Source organism: Syzygium oleosum, unplaced genomic scaffold (assembly GCF_021117445.2).
Source record: "Syzygium oleosum isolate NSW1041296 unplaced genomic scaffold, Sole_v2.1 Sole_v2.02, whole genome shotgun sequence".
Classification (NCBI taxonomy): Eukaryota; Viridiplantae; Streptophyta; class Magnoliopsida; order Myrtales; family Myrtaceae; genus Syzygium; species Syzygium oleosum.
This window is the reverse complement of record NW_026607486.1, coordinates 8,504,732-8,520,556: the sequence shown is the minus strand read 5'-3', so window position 1 is coordinate 8,520,556 and position 15,825 is coordinate 8,504,732. Positions and strand designations below refer to the sequence as shown.

The window sequence follows — 15,825 nt, the reverse complement described above, 5'->3', positions numbered from 1 at the left end:
CACAAGAAGAAAAATGTTGGCATGGCAACCTAATGGAGTCGCCTAATAAATTAGCCCGGATGGACTAATTTGGTACCAATGTGAAAATGTTTACGATTAAATTGGCTCAATTGAAAGATTTAGGACTAAATTGATATCAATGTGATAGATTTAAGATTTTTTTCGGTAATTTTTCCACTTTCAAGACTGTCAACTGTACCGTTAGTTATTTGGTGTCCCCGAGACTTCTTCGAGGAATGTAGTGCGGTTTGGTTTTAAGTAATGGCCAGAATTGCAGGTTTGTGGATTTGTTATCGAAGAAAGTTTTCACGCGACTTCATCTTTAGTTTTAGGGAACTTACACTTTGGTGTTTTATATAATTCGAATATTTATTTATTTTTTTCAAAAATTTCAAATAGTAAGATAGAGAGTTGTATAAGGCATGCCCGTGTGAGCTTTATCCAGCAATTCACTTTTCGTGGTCATTTTAGCAAATTTATAATTTTCATCTCTAATTTTTTGCATTTTTTTGGTAATAAATCATTAATATATATTGTAGTAATAAATCTCTAATCGATGTACAAGAAATAATAAGATTATGATATTCTGATAAGAATCTTTAAATGTAATTGTTGAGTAATATGTACATTCTATTTTTTATTGACTTATATAATTGTTTCACAAAAAATCGTTTATGACGAGCTTTTGAAAAAATTTAACAATGTGGGGCTTTCTATTTCATATATCCATAAAATAATAATTATCAAGTAAATGAAAGAACAATCATTACTTTTTATAGTTTATTTAGGGGCCATATCACCTGATTGTACAAGTCCATGAATAATTATGGCTAAAAATATAATTACTGGTGACACTTATGATTAAATCCATCATTTTTTTTCAAGAGTTGAATAATAAGTGGATATATAATACAAATATATGTTTTCACAATTAAGCGACGTTAAACTACCATTAAAAAAATATAAAATTTATAGCCGATATATGGCGAATAAAGGATATTAGAGGATTATATAGATATATTACACCTCGATTCAAAATATAAATAAATGAAAATATTTTTGCAAATATAGAAACAACAATTACCTAATATTCTAGAAGGGATTTTTTTTTTTATATATCTTATAAATTTCCCATATTATATAAATTAATATGACAAACTGCATAATTAGAGATAATTTCCTATTGTTGAATGGATAATTATAGCTAACTCTAATAAGATAATTTTTTGAGATCATTATATTTGAAAAATACACGTCGACAAGTACGTAAAATAAAATAAATTACCATTACTTTAAATTTTTTAATGAATCAGATATGATCAAATGAATCACTAAAGATAATTTCTATTGCCTTGTGGGTCCTTAGGACCTTTTCTAATCTTAGGTTAGTGGCAATATATGAAAGTTGATTTTTGAGTTTTAAAAACAAACGTGTAGCCTGCTAATTGGACCCAGAATCCTAGATAGTATTAGGGAAGATGAACTATACAGGTGCACTTGTGAAGGTGACTTGTCCATCTGCAAAACAATCACTAATCTATGGTCTAAGGGTTCAGTTACATTTGGAGAAGGGTTAGCACCCCCAAGGCGCTTTTTCGATACCACATTTTTTATTGAATCATTTTGAAATTCTTTTCTCATTTAATTTCCTAAAATAAGAATACGATTCTATTTTGTTGAGACGTAATCAGGCAGAAGGTTAGGATCACTTTACGCCTACATATATGTGTTGTGTGTCTTGAAAACATGCATTCATGATAGCGATGTGGCAAAATATGACGTGTCATGTGGTGATATGTATGCATAAGTCCTAATATAATGTGTATGCATGTGTTACGAACTGTGATTCTCTCGTACTCCTATACCCTTGTGAGTGGAGTTTGGGGTTATTGAGTGAAGAGTGAGTGATGCAAAATGGATGAATACAACTTGGTTGTGGGAGTGGTGTTAGGACGGTTGGTACTAGGAGTTCTAAGATGGAACAAATATACATTTAAGAGCTTTGAAGGCGGGGTTGACCTCCCATGCACAAACTGGTCAGGAGCTTATACCGCTCTCCTAGTGAAGCCATGGCAGGCCAAAACCAGTTGTGGTGCCTAAAGTATTATACGTGTTTCGCTCAATGGACTAGACGCCCAAGCTTAGCTGTACATGGTACGATCCGATACAAGGAAGCTGTTCGCTGTATTATTCTTTAGAATAACTACAGAACAAGGGCTGATTTGGTGTGAACGACTCGCCAGGAGCTATATGGGCTATTCCGTGGCAAAAGAACTACCGAGCCGTGATAGATGGTATCAGAGTAGGATCCCTCCAGTAAGTAAGTTGAGTCGGATAAAACTTGTTGATGCGGGAGCATCTAACTTAAGTCCATCAACAAAGTCAGCACCATCGATGCTCATTCAACCTAAAGTAGAATTCGATTATAACTTGCTTCGATAGATCATCGATAAGGAGGCCATCAATTAAAGGGGTTATCAATTCTTCTTCGATCTTATTGGTGAGACTTTTGTTTATCGATAAGACTCTTGTCGATAAACTGACAAAGCCAAAGATGAGGCTTTTCTCTTATTGATCTTATCGGTAAGACTCTTGTCGATATATCTATCTTGCCATTTAGAAATCTAATATCTTCTCGACAAGATTAGTAACAGATTTCAATACAGATTAATAATATATCGATGGGAGGTTGTTTTAAGCAAGTTCCTATGACATATACTGACTTAATGAGGTAGTTATCATCTCATCAAAGCTGGAGCACAAATTTTGGGAGATCAGGTGCAAGGCTTAAGATTTCAAGTCTCCATATGCCATTAGTGCATTTTTAAGTTCCTCAATCTTAATTGTTTTGTAAGTCTCAAGAGTCAAAGTTCTTAGTTCCTAGGTATTTAATGCTTTATAGTTCCTAAGTCCTTAAATGGTTGGGTAATTCCCATGTCTTTTAATGTTCGATTATTTCTTAGTTCCTTTATAAATAGAGGAGAGTCCTCCAATGTAAACAGACTAGACTTTGATGAATGAGAATACAAAGAGATTTTCCTCTGATTGAGCGATTATCTTTGGAGAGTGGATAACTCCCAAATCAGTTTCTTTATCCTTGGAGAGTGGATTACTCCTCAGTTGTGAGCTAAGAAGCACTTTATCCTTGGCTGGTAGATTCCCTTTAGGCCCTAGTGGTGAGCTTCTCCTATCTTGAAGTCCTTTAACCTTGGTGGGTGGCTTGTCCTTTAAGCCTCGGTGGTGAACTTCGTCGATCCCGATCCTCATCCTCGGTTGGTGATGCGTCCTTTATACCTTGGTGTCGATCGTAACCTATCCTTCGGTTTCCTTTTACCCTTCGATAACTATCCCGCAAATACACACCCATCCATACACATAAATTAGAAAACCCCATTTCCGGAATCACTCGCCCATGCACGCATCACATGTGGTCTACCTGGTTCTACGAGGGCAGAGAGTAAATCGTCGGGGCCAAAAGTGCTCGAATAAAGAGCTGCTATCAATCAGCTTCTAGGATGACAATGGGGGCACAGCAAAAGAACCGATTCCTCACTGAATAGGAAAAATATTCCTATATCAATTTAGCAAATCTCAAGATGGGTCTGCTACCATGTTATCAACAAGGAGAGAAACTTCCATTGGTCTGCCGAGATCCAAAGAAACTTGAAGTAGGCAAAGAATGGTGCTGCCAAAATGGTGCAGTTGGCGAAAAATACCACACTTGTCAGGGAAAGCACAAGTGACCGAGGGTGTCGAATGACTCTCATCGAGAAAAGCCACTAGTGAAGTGAAGAGAAGTTGTTTTGTTGGGCGAACGTCCACCACTCGTGTAAGTCCCAAAAAAGTGGCAATAATGGTCAAGAAGTGGCGCAGGGAAGCGACAAAATAGCCTGCAATGAGGGCGTTACGGAATTGAGTGGGGGAGAATATCATGGACCATGATTCTCTCGTGTGCTTGTACCCTTATGAATGGAGCTTGGGGTTATCGAGTGAAGAATGAGTGATGCAAAAGGAATGAATACAAATGGGTCGTGAAAGTGATGTCAGGACGGTTGGTGTTAAATTCTAGGATTGAACGAATATACCTTTAAGAGCTCTAAAAGTGGGGTTGGCCTCCCGTGCATAAACTGATCGGGAGCTGATACCTATCTCCTGATGAGGCAATGGCAGGCGAAATCAGTTGTGGTGCCTAAAGTATTATGCATGTTTCGCTCAATGGACTAGACGTCCGAGCTTAACTAGATGTGGTACGATCTAATACGAGGAAACCGTTCATCGTATTATTCTTTAGAACAACTGTAGAACGAGGGCTGGCCTAGTGTAAATGACCCGCCAGGCGCCGCACGGGCTATTCTGCGGCCAAAGAACCGCCGGGCCGTGACAGATGGTATTAGAGCAAGATTCCTCTAGTAAATGAGTTGAGTTGGATAAAACCTGTGGTCTACCTAGTTCTACGAGGGCAGAGAGTAAATCGATGGGGCCAAAAGTTCTCGGACAAAGAGTATCTCTCAACCATCTTCTAGGATGACAATGGGGGCACAACAAAAGAATCAATTCCTCATTGAATTAGGAACACATTCTTATATCAGTTTGGCAAATCTCAAGATGGGTCTACTATCATGTTATTAACATGGAGAGAAACTTCCATTGGTCTACTGATATCATAAGAAACTGGAAGTAGGCAAAAATTGTGTTGCCAAAATGGTGTAGTTGGCGAAAAATGCCACACTTGTTAGGGAAAGCACAAGTGATCAAGAGTGCCGAGCGGCTTTGATTGAGAAAAGCCACCAGTGAAGTGAAGAGAAGTTGTTTTGTTGGGCGAGCATCCACCACTCATGTAAGTCTCGAAAAAGTGGCATTGATGGTCAAGAAATGGTGCAGGGAAGCGACACAATAGCCCGCAACGAGGACATTGCGAAATCGTGTGGGAAAAAATATTACGAACCGTGATTCTCTTGTACGCCTGTATCCTTGTGAATGGAGATTTAGGTTATCGAGTGAAGAGTGAGTGATGCAGAAGGGATGAATACAACTGGGTCGTTGGAGTGGTGTCAGGATGGTTGGTGCTAGGAGTTCTAGGATGATACGAATATACCCTTAGGAGCTTTGAAGGCGGTGTTGGCTTCTTGTGCACAAACTGATCGGGAGTTGATGCCGCTCACCTGATGAGGCCATGACAGGCTGAAACCAGTTATGCCTAAAGTATTCTGCGTGTTTCACTCAATGGATTAGATGCTCGAGCTTAGATGGACGTGGTACAATTCAATATGAGGAAGCTATTCGCTGTATTGTTCTTTGGAACAACTACAGAACGAGGGTTGGCCTGGTGTGAGTGACTCGCTAGGCGCTGCACGGGCTAATCAGCGGCCAAGGAATTACCAGCCCATGACACATGTATAGATGACTATATGCTTTGGTTGTCTATTTGATCATAAATATATGCATGTTCTGAAGATGAGGAAGCCATTCTCTGACTTGGCTTATTTGGGTGCCTAAACCATTATTAAGGATGCGTGTTATCAGCCTGATTTTCTATAATACATGTCTAAAATAATTTTTATGAAAATATTTATGATTTGAAAGTAATTCTATGGAAAGTATGAGCATAGATGGGTCGAGACAAGCAACTAAGCGGGTTCAACTCAGGAATCAAACTTACCCAACTAGTTCTAGACCACTTCACACGGTGATTGGGTAGGCTCCTAAAAAAAAATAATTTGGGGAACCGACCATAACCAATTTGGATCCTTAAAAGTCTGGTTCTCTAGTTTTAAACATTTTTGAGCTTTTTTCATGTGCTTTTGTTTTTTTTTTAACCCGGTTTTTACTTTGTTTTAGAAGAAAAGATAGATTTGTTGGAGATGTGTTTCTAACCTGGAAGAAAGTCTAAGGAATTATCCCATAAATTTTTGCATGGTATGTCTTACTAATTGTATGATTCTATTGCATCAATTGATTTGATTATAATCTCACCTTTTGTAAAATTTGTACGTTAATCTTTATTTAGATCAAATCACAATATTTGTATTTAATTCTTTTATACTTTCTAAACATTCGATTGTCTCTTCTTGTCATTTTCTCATTTAGAATAGATACATGTCGTGTGGCAATTCCATTGACAAACGTGTGTGTCAAATTTTCTTTTGCCAAACTAATAATCACCTGCCCTCAAAGGACTTGGCAAGATGTCAAAGACTATTGCAGGATTCAAAATCATTCACTTTAAAAAGTAGGGGTGAGCATGGAGAACCGCTTGAATCAGCCAATTTAGACGATTCCAAGGGGTGCCGATTCAATTATCGATTCTATAAAAATGGAACCAGTGATTTTCGGTACTGTTCTTGATTTTAGGGTGAGAATCGGACTGATAAGATCGGAATAATTATATGTATTTTTTATTTTTTTAATTTCTTAAAGAACATAACCTGAAGTTTAGGTCTTTCCTCTCCCTCTTGCCTTTTGAGTCATCTCCTCTCACTCCTCGCTTATTCTAGATGACGAAGCAAATCTTTGTTTCATTCATATTGCTGCATCGATTCATCTAACTTGCTCCTTTTGTTTCTTGCTTCTTTCTTTATTTTACTTTCTTTCTTTAATCTCGACTTTACCTCTCTCGCTCGCTTGCACCTTCCTTAATTTTGTGAGTCCGTCGTTCATGGAAAAGAATCCATAGAATCCTCCTCCTTTTTTCGAGCGTACCCCTAAAATCACGACCCCATCATCTCTCAGTCTTCTTCGTAAATCTTGGACGAAATCCCAGTTTCGAATTGCGACATGGATTGGCAATTCAATTAATCCAAAACTTTCGGCCAAGATACGTGAATCCACCGGTTCCATTGGACCGCTAGGCAACCGAACCGGACGAGTCCCAAGACTAGGTGGTTTCGATGCCCATTTCCATAAACTATAAAACGGTCCTCCTAATCCGATTCTCGATTCTTGGATGAGACCGGACCGGACCAGGAATCGATGACCCCCGTTAAAAAGAAGATTAGATAAAATATCAGATTAGGACTAGCCGAAGCTCAGATCACATGACTCGGTCCGAGATAGGCCGGATCCGAGCCCAATATCCGGACGGACAAGCCCTCCTACAAATTAGGCTGACCATTGTCGCCCAAACGAAAATCAGACCTTTGACTCCGCTTGACTCCAAAAGAATCAAATAACCATATAAACACACGGGAGAAAAGAGCGCAAAACGCATCGAACCCTAGGACTCACCCATCACAGTCTCTCTCTCCCTCGCGGACCTTCACTCATCCCCCGACGATGGCCGCTCTTCCGATCTCCCGCCTCCTCTCAGGCCCCAAAACCCTGACGAACCACCCTCTCTCCCAAAACCCACCTGCCAAAATCACCGTCTTCCCTTTCAAAGCAGCCGCAAGACCCGCGAACGGCCTCCAGGTGCGGGCCGTCATCTCCCAGAACCCGGCGAAGCCCGCCGCCCAGGACCCACAAACGACGACGTTCAAGCACTGCTTCTCCAAGTCCCGGGATGGGTTCCTATATTGCGAGGACGTCAAGGTCCAGGACATCATGGACACCGTCGAGAGAAGGCCGTTTTACCTCTACAGTAAGAAGCAGATCACGAGGAATGTGGATGCTTATAGGGACGCTTTGGAGGGTTTGGAGGGCGCGGTCATCGGGTACGCGATCAAGGCGAACAATAACTTGAAGATTTTGGAGCACTTGAGAGGGTTGGGTTGTGGGGCGGTGTTGGTCAGCGGGAATGAGCTGAGGCTGGCGCTTCGTGCTGGGTTCGATCCCACCAGGTGAAATAGAGTTTTTTGCGCATGCTGTTCTTGGAGCGGTGTTTTGTATTTGCAAGTGGGTATTTGAAATGTGGTTTATTAGATGAGTGGAGAATGGATTTGCGTGTGCTTGTTGGTTTTTTCTTAGTTTTGAGTGTAATGTGGTTAGCGTTAGTCCCAGCACAGGCAAATTTTTGAGAGAGAAATGATTAGGAAGCTGGTGTCTAGTTGGAAATGAGATGAGAGTAATGCTTTGTTCCCCTGAATTTTTGCTGGTCGGAAAAAGTTTTATGCAGTATTATTGAAAATCTTTTGGCTGGTGATCATACCCAAACTTGTAAAGCGAAAATAATACATTAGGCTTAGTATTTGTGGTGCTTTTGTTTCTTTGATATAGGGAGCTGATATGTGGGATCAGCTACAATGTGAGAACGGGATGATTCAATGGGTATCGTTGAGGATGTCAAATGTTAGATGAGTTACTGGGGATGAATCGCAGAAGGGACATTTGATTTTGGATCGTATTGAAGTGACTAATGTGTTAGAGGATTATGTATCAGCTGATAGTGGAGATGATAAAGTCCCTCCAGTGGAAATATCTAATGCTTAAACAACATGTCTGTCTGATCAGTCATGGTCTTTCATTGCAGATTCAACAGGAATGGCTGAATACCTTTTTATCAAAGTTTAGGGCAGTAATATTGCATTGGCTTTTCAAAAAGGTGGATTGTTAAGAAAGGTCTAACATGTGTTCAGGTTGCTATTTCATATTTGTCAAATTTTCTGCTGGATTACCTCGTAAGGGTAAGTAGTTTTATCCATCAGTTTTGAACTACGTATTATTGATGCACTCGGCGTGCAAGTGTGTTTTGACTTTGTGTCTGAATGCTTGCCTTTTCATTTATCAACAACGATCCTTTGAAGAAGAAAATTGTGGGATAGGTTTGCTTAAATTGTGTTTCTGTGAAATTGTTTGCAATTTTTGGACGACAAAGTGAATTAATCTATTTGATTTTTGGAATTGATGATAGATGCATTTTTAATGGGAACGGGAAACTCTTGGAAGATTTGGTTCTAGCAGCACAAGAAGGTGTCTTTGTCAACGTTGACAGCGAATTTGACTTGGAGAACATAGTTGCAGCTGCAAGGATAGCAGGCAAGAAGGTTAATGTCCTACTTCGTATTAATCCAGACGTGGATCCTCAGGTAATTTTTGGTTCTTCCACTCATAAGGCCTTTACATTTCACACCTTACATGCTATTCTCTGTCCAGCTCATTATTTCACAGCATTTGTGTGCAATTCATATGAATAATGGCTGGTGCGTCATTGGTTCTTTCCTTCTCCTGAAAATCTCACGCTAATTCTTTGCGGATTTTCAATTCAGGTCCATCCATATGTTGCCACGGGAAACAAGAACTCTAAGTTTGGTATTAGGAATGAGAAGCTGCAGTGGTTTCTTGATGCTGTAAAATCACATCCAAACGAGCTGAAGCTTGTGGGAGCCCATTGCCATCTTGGTTCCACAATTACCAAGGTATGGTCTTAATCTTGTCTAGAATCATATTAAAGATTACAGCAGTTGTTGTCTAATTATTAGTTTACCTTTGATTGGTTGTACCTAATTGAGTATGAGGATCATAGGAATCTCTTTGTACTTCATGTGTTTGCCCATCTACCCCTCAATTCTAATTTACTTGGCAATCGGCACACTTGTGATATTGAGAGGTTCCTTGTTCTTGTACTTCTCAGGTTGACATATTCAGAGATGCTGCAGTGCTCATGGTAAATTATATTGACCTCATTCGTGAGCAAGGATTTGGGGTTAATTATTTGAATATTGGAGGTGGTCTTGGAATAGATTATTACCACACTGGTGCTGTCCTTCCTACGCCCAGAGATCTTATTGACACAGTGAGGATCCTACCTTTAAATCTTCATGTCATGTGTTGTTTTTCAGAAACAATTCATAATGCTATTGCAGCCCCAATGATTAATTTTTGTTGAGGCAACAAAATTTTGTTGTATTTGATTTGAAAGACAATTATATTTGCAATTATTATTTTTGAACTTGTAATAATTTGCTCATGCTACTTTTTTTATAATCCCAACATTTTTAGGTGTTTCCAACACTTTTAGGTGTCTTTACTGGGATTTATGTTTAGTTTCTGGGCAATCAGATTACTTACTAGAATAAAATTGTTCGGAATCTCTTATTTAAAAGGGTTTCTACTTTATGGCAGTAAAACAAATGTGCTGATTGTTGATTGTACTGCCATCTCATTGCACTGAATTTACATTTGTTTCTGGTTGAATGCAGGTCCGTGAACTAGTCCTTTCACGGAATCTCAAACTCATTATTGAACCCGGACGATCGCTAATCGCAAATACTTGCTGTTTGGTTAATCGCGTAACTGGAGTTAAAACTAATGGAACAAAGAATTTCATTGTGATTGATGGTAGCATGGCAGAACTTATCCGTCCGAGTCTTTATGGTGCATATCAGGTTAGCGTATCTTCATGCATGATTCTCAACCATATTTTAACGGCTCAGCTAATGTTTTGAGTTTTATTTGATGCTGTTTATTCATATAAGAATAAGAATATCAAGTTTGAGTAGATTAGTCTGTCATCATCATACATCACTTTTGCCTCTGTTTGATGTTTGAAAGCCTGGTTTGAGCCTCAGTCCTTATATTTTCACCATTAATTTGTTTAGGTTTTAGCAAAAAAACTTAACTTGTAATTGTTCAGAGGAAAATTTTCTGTGATTATTGTGCATATTTACATGGGATTGCAATAGCGGCGGAGCTTAGCTGGTCCGGGCATTATTGTTGCTGGGACAATGAAATATGTTACTTAAATTATGGTTTAACTTCTCATTTCTTTGTTTAGATCATTTTTAAAATATGTTTTCATTATTTTTATTTGGGTTTTGGGGTGAGAGCGGCTTAGTGAAGTAGAAAACCCATATATTTGCTTTTGTTTTTGTCATTGTGTAGGTGACAGAAAGTAACAATGCTATTTGCTCCCTTAGTTGCAAGATTGACCTTTAATAATGGTTGCAGCACATTGAGTTGATCTCTCCTACACCACCTGATGCCGATGCTTCGACCTTCGATGTGGTGGGTCCTGTGTGCGAATCTGCAGATTTCTTGGGGAAGGACAGAGAACTTCCAACACCCACTAAGGTAACGTTTTTAGTTTTTACCTGCTTTATGATCTGTTCAATGAATGTCATCAGGTTCCTGAGCAAGACTAGCGTTGTTGTGTAGGGAGCGGGCCTCGTTGTCCATGATGCAGGTGCATACTGCATGAGCATGGCCTCAACTTACAATCTCAAGATGCGCCCCCCTGAGTACTGGGTATGGGCCCCTTGCTCATTCATGCTTTGGAACATTATTGTCGTTATCCTGTTTCTCCTCGACTTTGCTTGAAAAAATTTACGTGGACACCCTTTCAGTTTCTTAACATTTGCTAATCAACCCAGTAAAAGAGTTAGTCTGATTAACTTTACATTGCTTTTACCTGTAAAAACAAAATAAAATGAAGTGGCTTTCAATGGAGTACTGTCTTCTTACAGAAATCATTTAATAGTAGTATCCAGTAAATCTAACGTAAAAGCTTTTCCTATCTCATGGGGCGACTAAAGAAAAAAAAGGAAAGGCAACTGGTGGGGAAAAGAGAAGCATCGCGGGTGAAAGACCAGAAGAAATGCACTTTTGTCGAAGATTTTGTCTGACGTGATTTTTTTCCACTGATAAAGAAATCTTAGTTGGACAGAACTATTTTGTACGTCAGAAAAAACAAATAAATTTGATAAATAACTAAACCCAAAACTGGCAAGACAACACTGCGAAGAAGAGATTGGAGCATGAAACCATAAGTGCTTAAAAGCGACTAAAAGTGAAGATGGCAATTCAGATCCTTCAAGTAGTCTTTCATTGTTTTGTATCCTAAATGCACTAACCAAAGACTTGGGTTATAGCAGTTAGCACGCATGGATTTTTGGTTTATGTGATTATGGGAAGCAGTAGTGTTTGTTCTCAAGCCATGTGGAAGTGCTATCTTCTCAAAACGAAGAAGGTCGAAAAATCAATTGATCAAATAACTTTGACCCTTGACTAGGCTTCTAGGTTTGCAAGTATCGACTTGAAACTGTAGCATGGTTCTCTTATCATGGATGATGTCACCATCTTTTCCTCATTGTTATTCTCATTTTCACCTATACAATGATTCTTCTTTTCTTTTGGCCAAAGCTTTTTCGTCGCATCTTTTGTTAGTAGTCACTCTTTAGTGACTTACATAATAGTTGGAGATTGCCTCTGAAGTCATCTCTATTTTGGATTGGCATTTTATCGATGAGCTAAAAACTTTGGAAACTGCTTTGCATTGCAGGTTGAAGAAGATGGGTCGATCCGCAAAATCCGTCATGCCGAGACTTTTGAAGACCATTTGCGGTTCTTTGAAGACCTCTGAGCATGAATGTGCATGTAAGTGGAAGTCCTGCGGCCTTTAATTCACACTGCATGGAGGATCGGTTTGTGTGATTATGGGAAGCAGTAATATTTGTTCTCAAGCCATGTAGAAGTCCTATGTTTTCAAAATGAAGAAGGTCGAAGAATCAATTGATCGAATAACTTTGACCCTTGACTGGGCTTCTAGGTTTGCAAGTATCGACTTGAAACTGTAACATGGTTCTCTTATCATGGATGGTGTCACTTCTTTTTCTTAACATTAATCTCATTTTCACCTATACAATGGTTCTTCTTTTCTTTTGGCCAAAGCTTTTTTGTCGGATCTTTTTTTAGTAATCACTCTTTAGTGATTCACATGACACGGTTGGAGATTGCCTCTGAAGTCATCCCTACTTTGGTTTGGCATTTTGGTTTGGCATTTTATTGATGAGCTAAAACCTTTGGAAACTGCAGTTTGCATTGCAGGTTGAAGAAGATGGGTCGTTCTGCAAAATCCGTCGTGCCGAGACTTTCGAAGACCATTTGCGGTTCTTTAAGGACCTTTGAGCATGAATGTGCATGTAAGTGGAAGTCCCATGGCCTCTAAATCCACACTGCTTGGATGATCGGCATTTCTTTGTGTAGATTGTCTTTTTTTTCTTAGTTTAATTTTACTGTTGCTTCTTTGTAGATTTTTTTTTTTATAGGTTTTAGTGATGGTTTCTTGATTCTTGAAGGAAGACGACTTGTTCTTTCTATCTATTTACTTAATGTTTTGGTAGGAGGAAAAATGCGTTTGCGGGAGGCACCTATGAATCTAAGCCAAACTGCTCGGGAGGATTCAAACTTAATTCGATGATTATTCGAGATCGGCTTTTTCGATTTTGAATTGAGCTTGAGCTCATACTTCTCAAATAAACTCACGCTCATAAATAACCAACTCACAAGCCCAATCGAGCTTTTATTAATTCTTCGTAAATGTTCAATAGTCATAAAAAAAAACCCATATTCGATATATTTTTGTTTTTTCAGATCAAGCTCGAGATCAAATTCCTTTATTAATCTAACGTAGTTTAATTGAGTCAAGTTTGAGTGTCTAGATCTTCTGTTTGAGTCGAGCTCTCTAGCATGAAGTCTTTTACTCGATCAAGACCATGTCGAATTTTGAGCCTTGAGTACTTGAGTCGAGTTGATATCTAGTTTACGATGGTGTCGGCTCAATTTGGCCTGATTTTACATACCCAACGGAAGTTTCTTCCTGGAAGTTCGCGATTATGCTTTGAGATGGGGTAAACATCAATGGCAAGTGGCAAAAAACCATAGAGAAAGACCATGTCTCACGCAACAGCCAGGTAAATAAGAGCGACTATACTAATAGGATCATTTTCGTTGAACATCTTAATTGGCAAATAACAAGAAAAAGAGTGGCGGCGGCGGCGGCATGCTTGATGTTGAAAGCGTTCGATTTTAGAAACTTTGATTACACTTATCCTAAGAGAAATTAATGTAGAAGAATGTTTACGTGACTGTCCTGAATTTATTGTGAAAATAATAGCTTGTTTTGGGCAAAAAATAATAATAATTAAAAATTATTGTGGGGTTCATTCCTTTAAAAATTTGTGGTTAACAACACTCTATAAGAATAACAGTAACCCTAAAACTGTTATTCTAGCAAAGTTCATTAATGTATCAAGGCTAATGAACAATTGTCTATATGAAGACATTTGTTGACAAAGTTTATATTTGGTTGTTTTGGTCTAGCTCAAAATATTTGAAATTGCACAACATGAGAAAAAAAGTAAAGAAATAAATCGATCTAAGAGTGCTCGACTCCGAGGATGTGGCATGTGTGGCCTAATTTTTTTTTTTGGGTCGAGTCATGTGGTCTATTTACAAACTCACAATTTGTTAGTTTTATCAATATAGCTAATTTATTTATTTCTTTTTGTATTTTAGTGCCACGAGCGCAAATGCTCGGCTGCCTAAAAGTCAATGGTACACTTTGCAACTTTCATGAACAGATTGAGACCGGGCCAGCTTGACTTAGATAAGTTTGTACATAATTAGTGGGATTTGATATGGTGACCCCCAATTTTAGATCTAAAAATTCCTAGACACCTGGACCAACCGCGCTAGCCTTGAGATGTTATACAGGTTCAAGGATTCGATTAGTGATTCTAGCGCCAGTAGGATATGGACCAAGGCCCAATTCCTATGGGCTATTGTCATAAAGGGTAATTCATATTTTTAACTAAACTATAATTTAAATTCTTATGATTTTTTTATAATTTAAGGGTACGAGTCCAGAGATATGATTATCTGAAAGTTCATAAAATAACCTACAAGTCCCATGATTTGTTAAGTCCATACTTTTGGCTTGTATAATTTAATTCTTATTTAGTGACTTCAATTTTGATTTTCTGCTTTTTTTTTTCCAAAATATTGTTCAACCTACTTCAACTCTACTGTTCATATTACTATAATGTTACATTATTGGGACTTTCATAAAAAAATTTAAATAATTTATTTTTATAATTTTAATTTTCAGCCTGATTTGTGGAATTGTTTTCATGCCTTTAAAATGTTAGATTATTTTTTCTTGCATTTTCTCATTTAAAATTGATGCATGTCATGTGGGAAACCCTCACTTGACAAGCTTGTGTCAAATTTTTATTTGCCAAACTAATCACATGCCCCTCAAAGAACGTGGCAACATGTCAGAGGCGAATGCAAAATTCACAACCATCCACATTAAAAAGTAAAGAAGATAAGATATGAGATCTGGACTAACCTAAGCTTAGATCATATGACTTGGCCAAGATAGGCCTGACCCGAGCCCAATATCCGGGCGGACGAGCCGAGATAGGCTTGATTCAAGCCCAATAAGTTATGAGATAGGCCCGACCCAGGTTCGTTGACTCCAAAAACTAAGTGTGAACGGTTTTAAGTTCTATTTAGGTTTCACTTGGAACATGAAACCTATCTTTCGGAATAGGTTCCTCATTTTTGGAAACCTAGAACTTATCCTACATACACTGAAACCTCAAATCTTACCCTGTCACAAGTTCTAGGGACCCAGGAACCGGCCATTTTTCTTTTTTCTCTTTTCTGTTTCATTTTTGTTAAGCAAAATGAAGGTGAATGTAACAACAAAAATGAAAGTTTCCCATTTGTCAATAGCAACAATCCATAAAAGACGAACCTGTAAAATAAAATAAACAATAAAAAGTTCAGAACACGTACCATAAAACTTAAATTATTGAACTTCAGACCTCAATCATCCATGAGAAATTGCCCCAAATTATAATCACCCGAAATCAAAAGAAACAATAAACATAGTTAATCACTCAACAATAGTTTTAAATTAAAATTACTATTAATTAAATTAAAATAATTATTACAAAGCCTTACCACATATATTCATTCCACTTCAACTCGTAAACTCTATTTACTAGCAATAATCTCCTCACTAAGTCAATCCTTATTATAAAAAGAGGAGATTAAATAAAACATTAACTTATTAGATATACAAAGGAATTACGTATAGAAAGATATAAACATCACTTATGTCACGCCCCGAACCCCGCGAGCGCACCAACATCCCTCTGAGGTCGT

The 15,825-nt window shown here is 38.2% G+C and overlaps 1 protein-coding gene and 1 long non-coding RNA gene across 2 annotated transcripts; both read left to right on the top strand.

Moving 5' to 3' along the window:
• Positions 1–7,154: 7,154 nt before the first annotated feature.
• On the top strand, positions 7,155–12,539 carry LOC115688504 (diaminopimelate decarboxylase 2, chloroplastic-like). The gene is made up of 8 exons (XM_030614333.2): positions 7,155–7,775; positions 8,786–8,960; positions 9,141–9,290; positions 9,506–9,667; positions 10,074–10,259; positions 10,822–10,944; positions 11,029–11,118; positions 12,152–12,539. The coding sequence occupies exons 1-8, from the start codon at positions 7,273–7,275 to the stop codon at positions 12,230–12,232; spliced, it is 1,470 nt and encodes a 489-aa protein (XP_030470193.1). The 5' UTR covers positions 7,155–7,272; the 3' UTR covers positions 12,233–12,539.
• A 102-nt stretch (positions 12,540–12,641) lies between these two features.
• LOC130137415 (uncharacterized) lies at positions 12,642–13,158 on the top strand. Its single transcript, XR_008815863.1, has 2 exons — positions 12,642–12,791; positions 12,993–13,158. It is a non-coding gene; the product is annotated as an uncharacterized LOC130137415 (long non-coding RNA).
• Positions 13,159–15,825: the final 2,667 nt, after the last annotated feature.

Bases quoted from the DNA above. Each gene is read 5' to 3' on its own strand.
- LOC115688504 (XM_030614333.2), top strand. From the start codon at position 7,273: ATGGCCGCTCTTCCGATCTCCCGCCTCCTCTCAGGCCCCAAAACCCTG. The intron at 8,961-9,140 runs GTAATTTTTGGT...TTTTCAATTCAG, and splicing joins ATCCAGACGTGGATCCTCAG to GTCCATCCATATGTTGCCAC. The intron at 10,945-11,028 runs GTAACGTTTTTA...GTTGTTGTGTAG, and splicing joins AACTTCCAACACCCACTAAG to GGAGCGGGCCTCGTTGTCCA.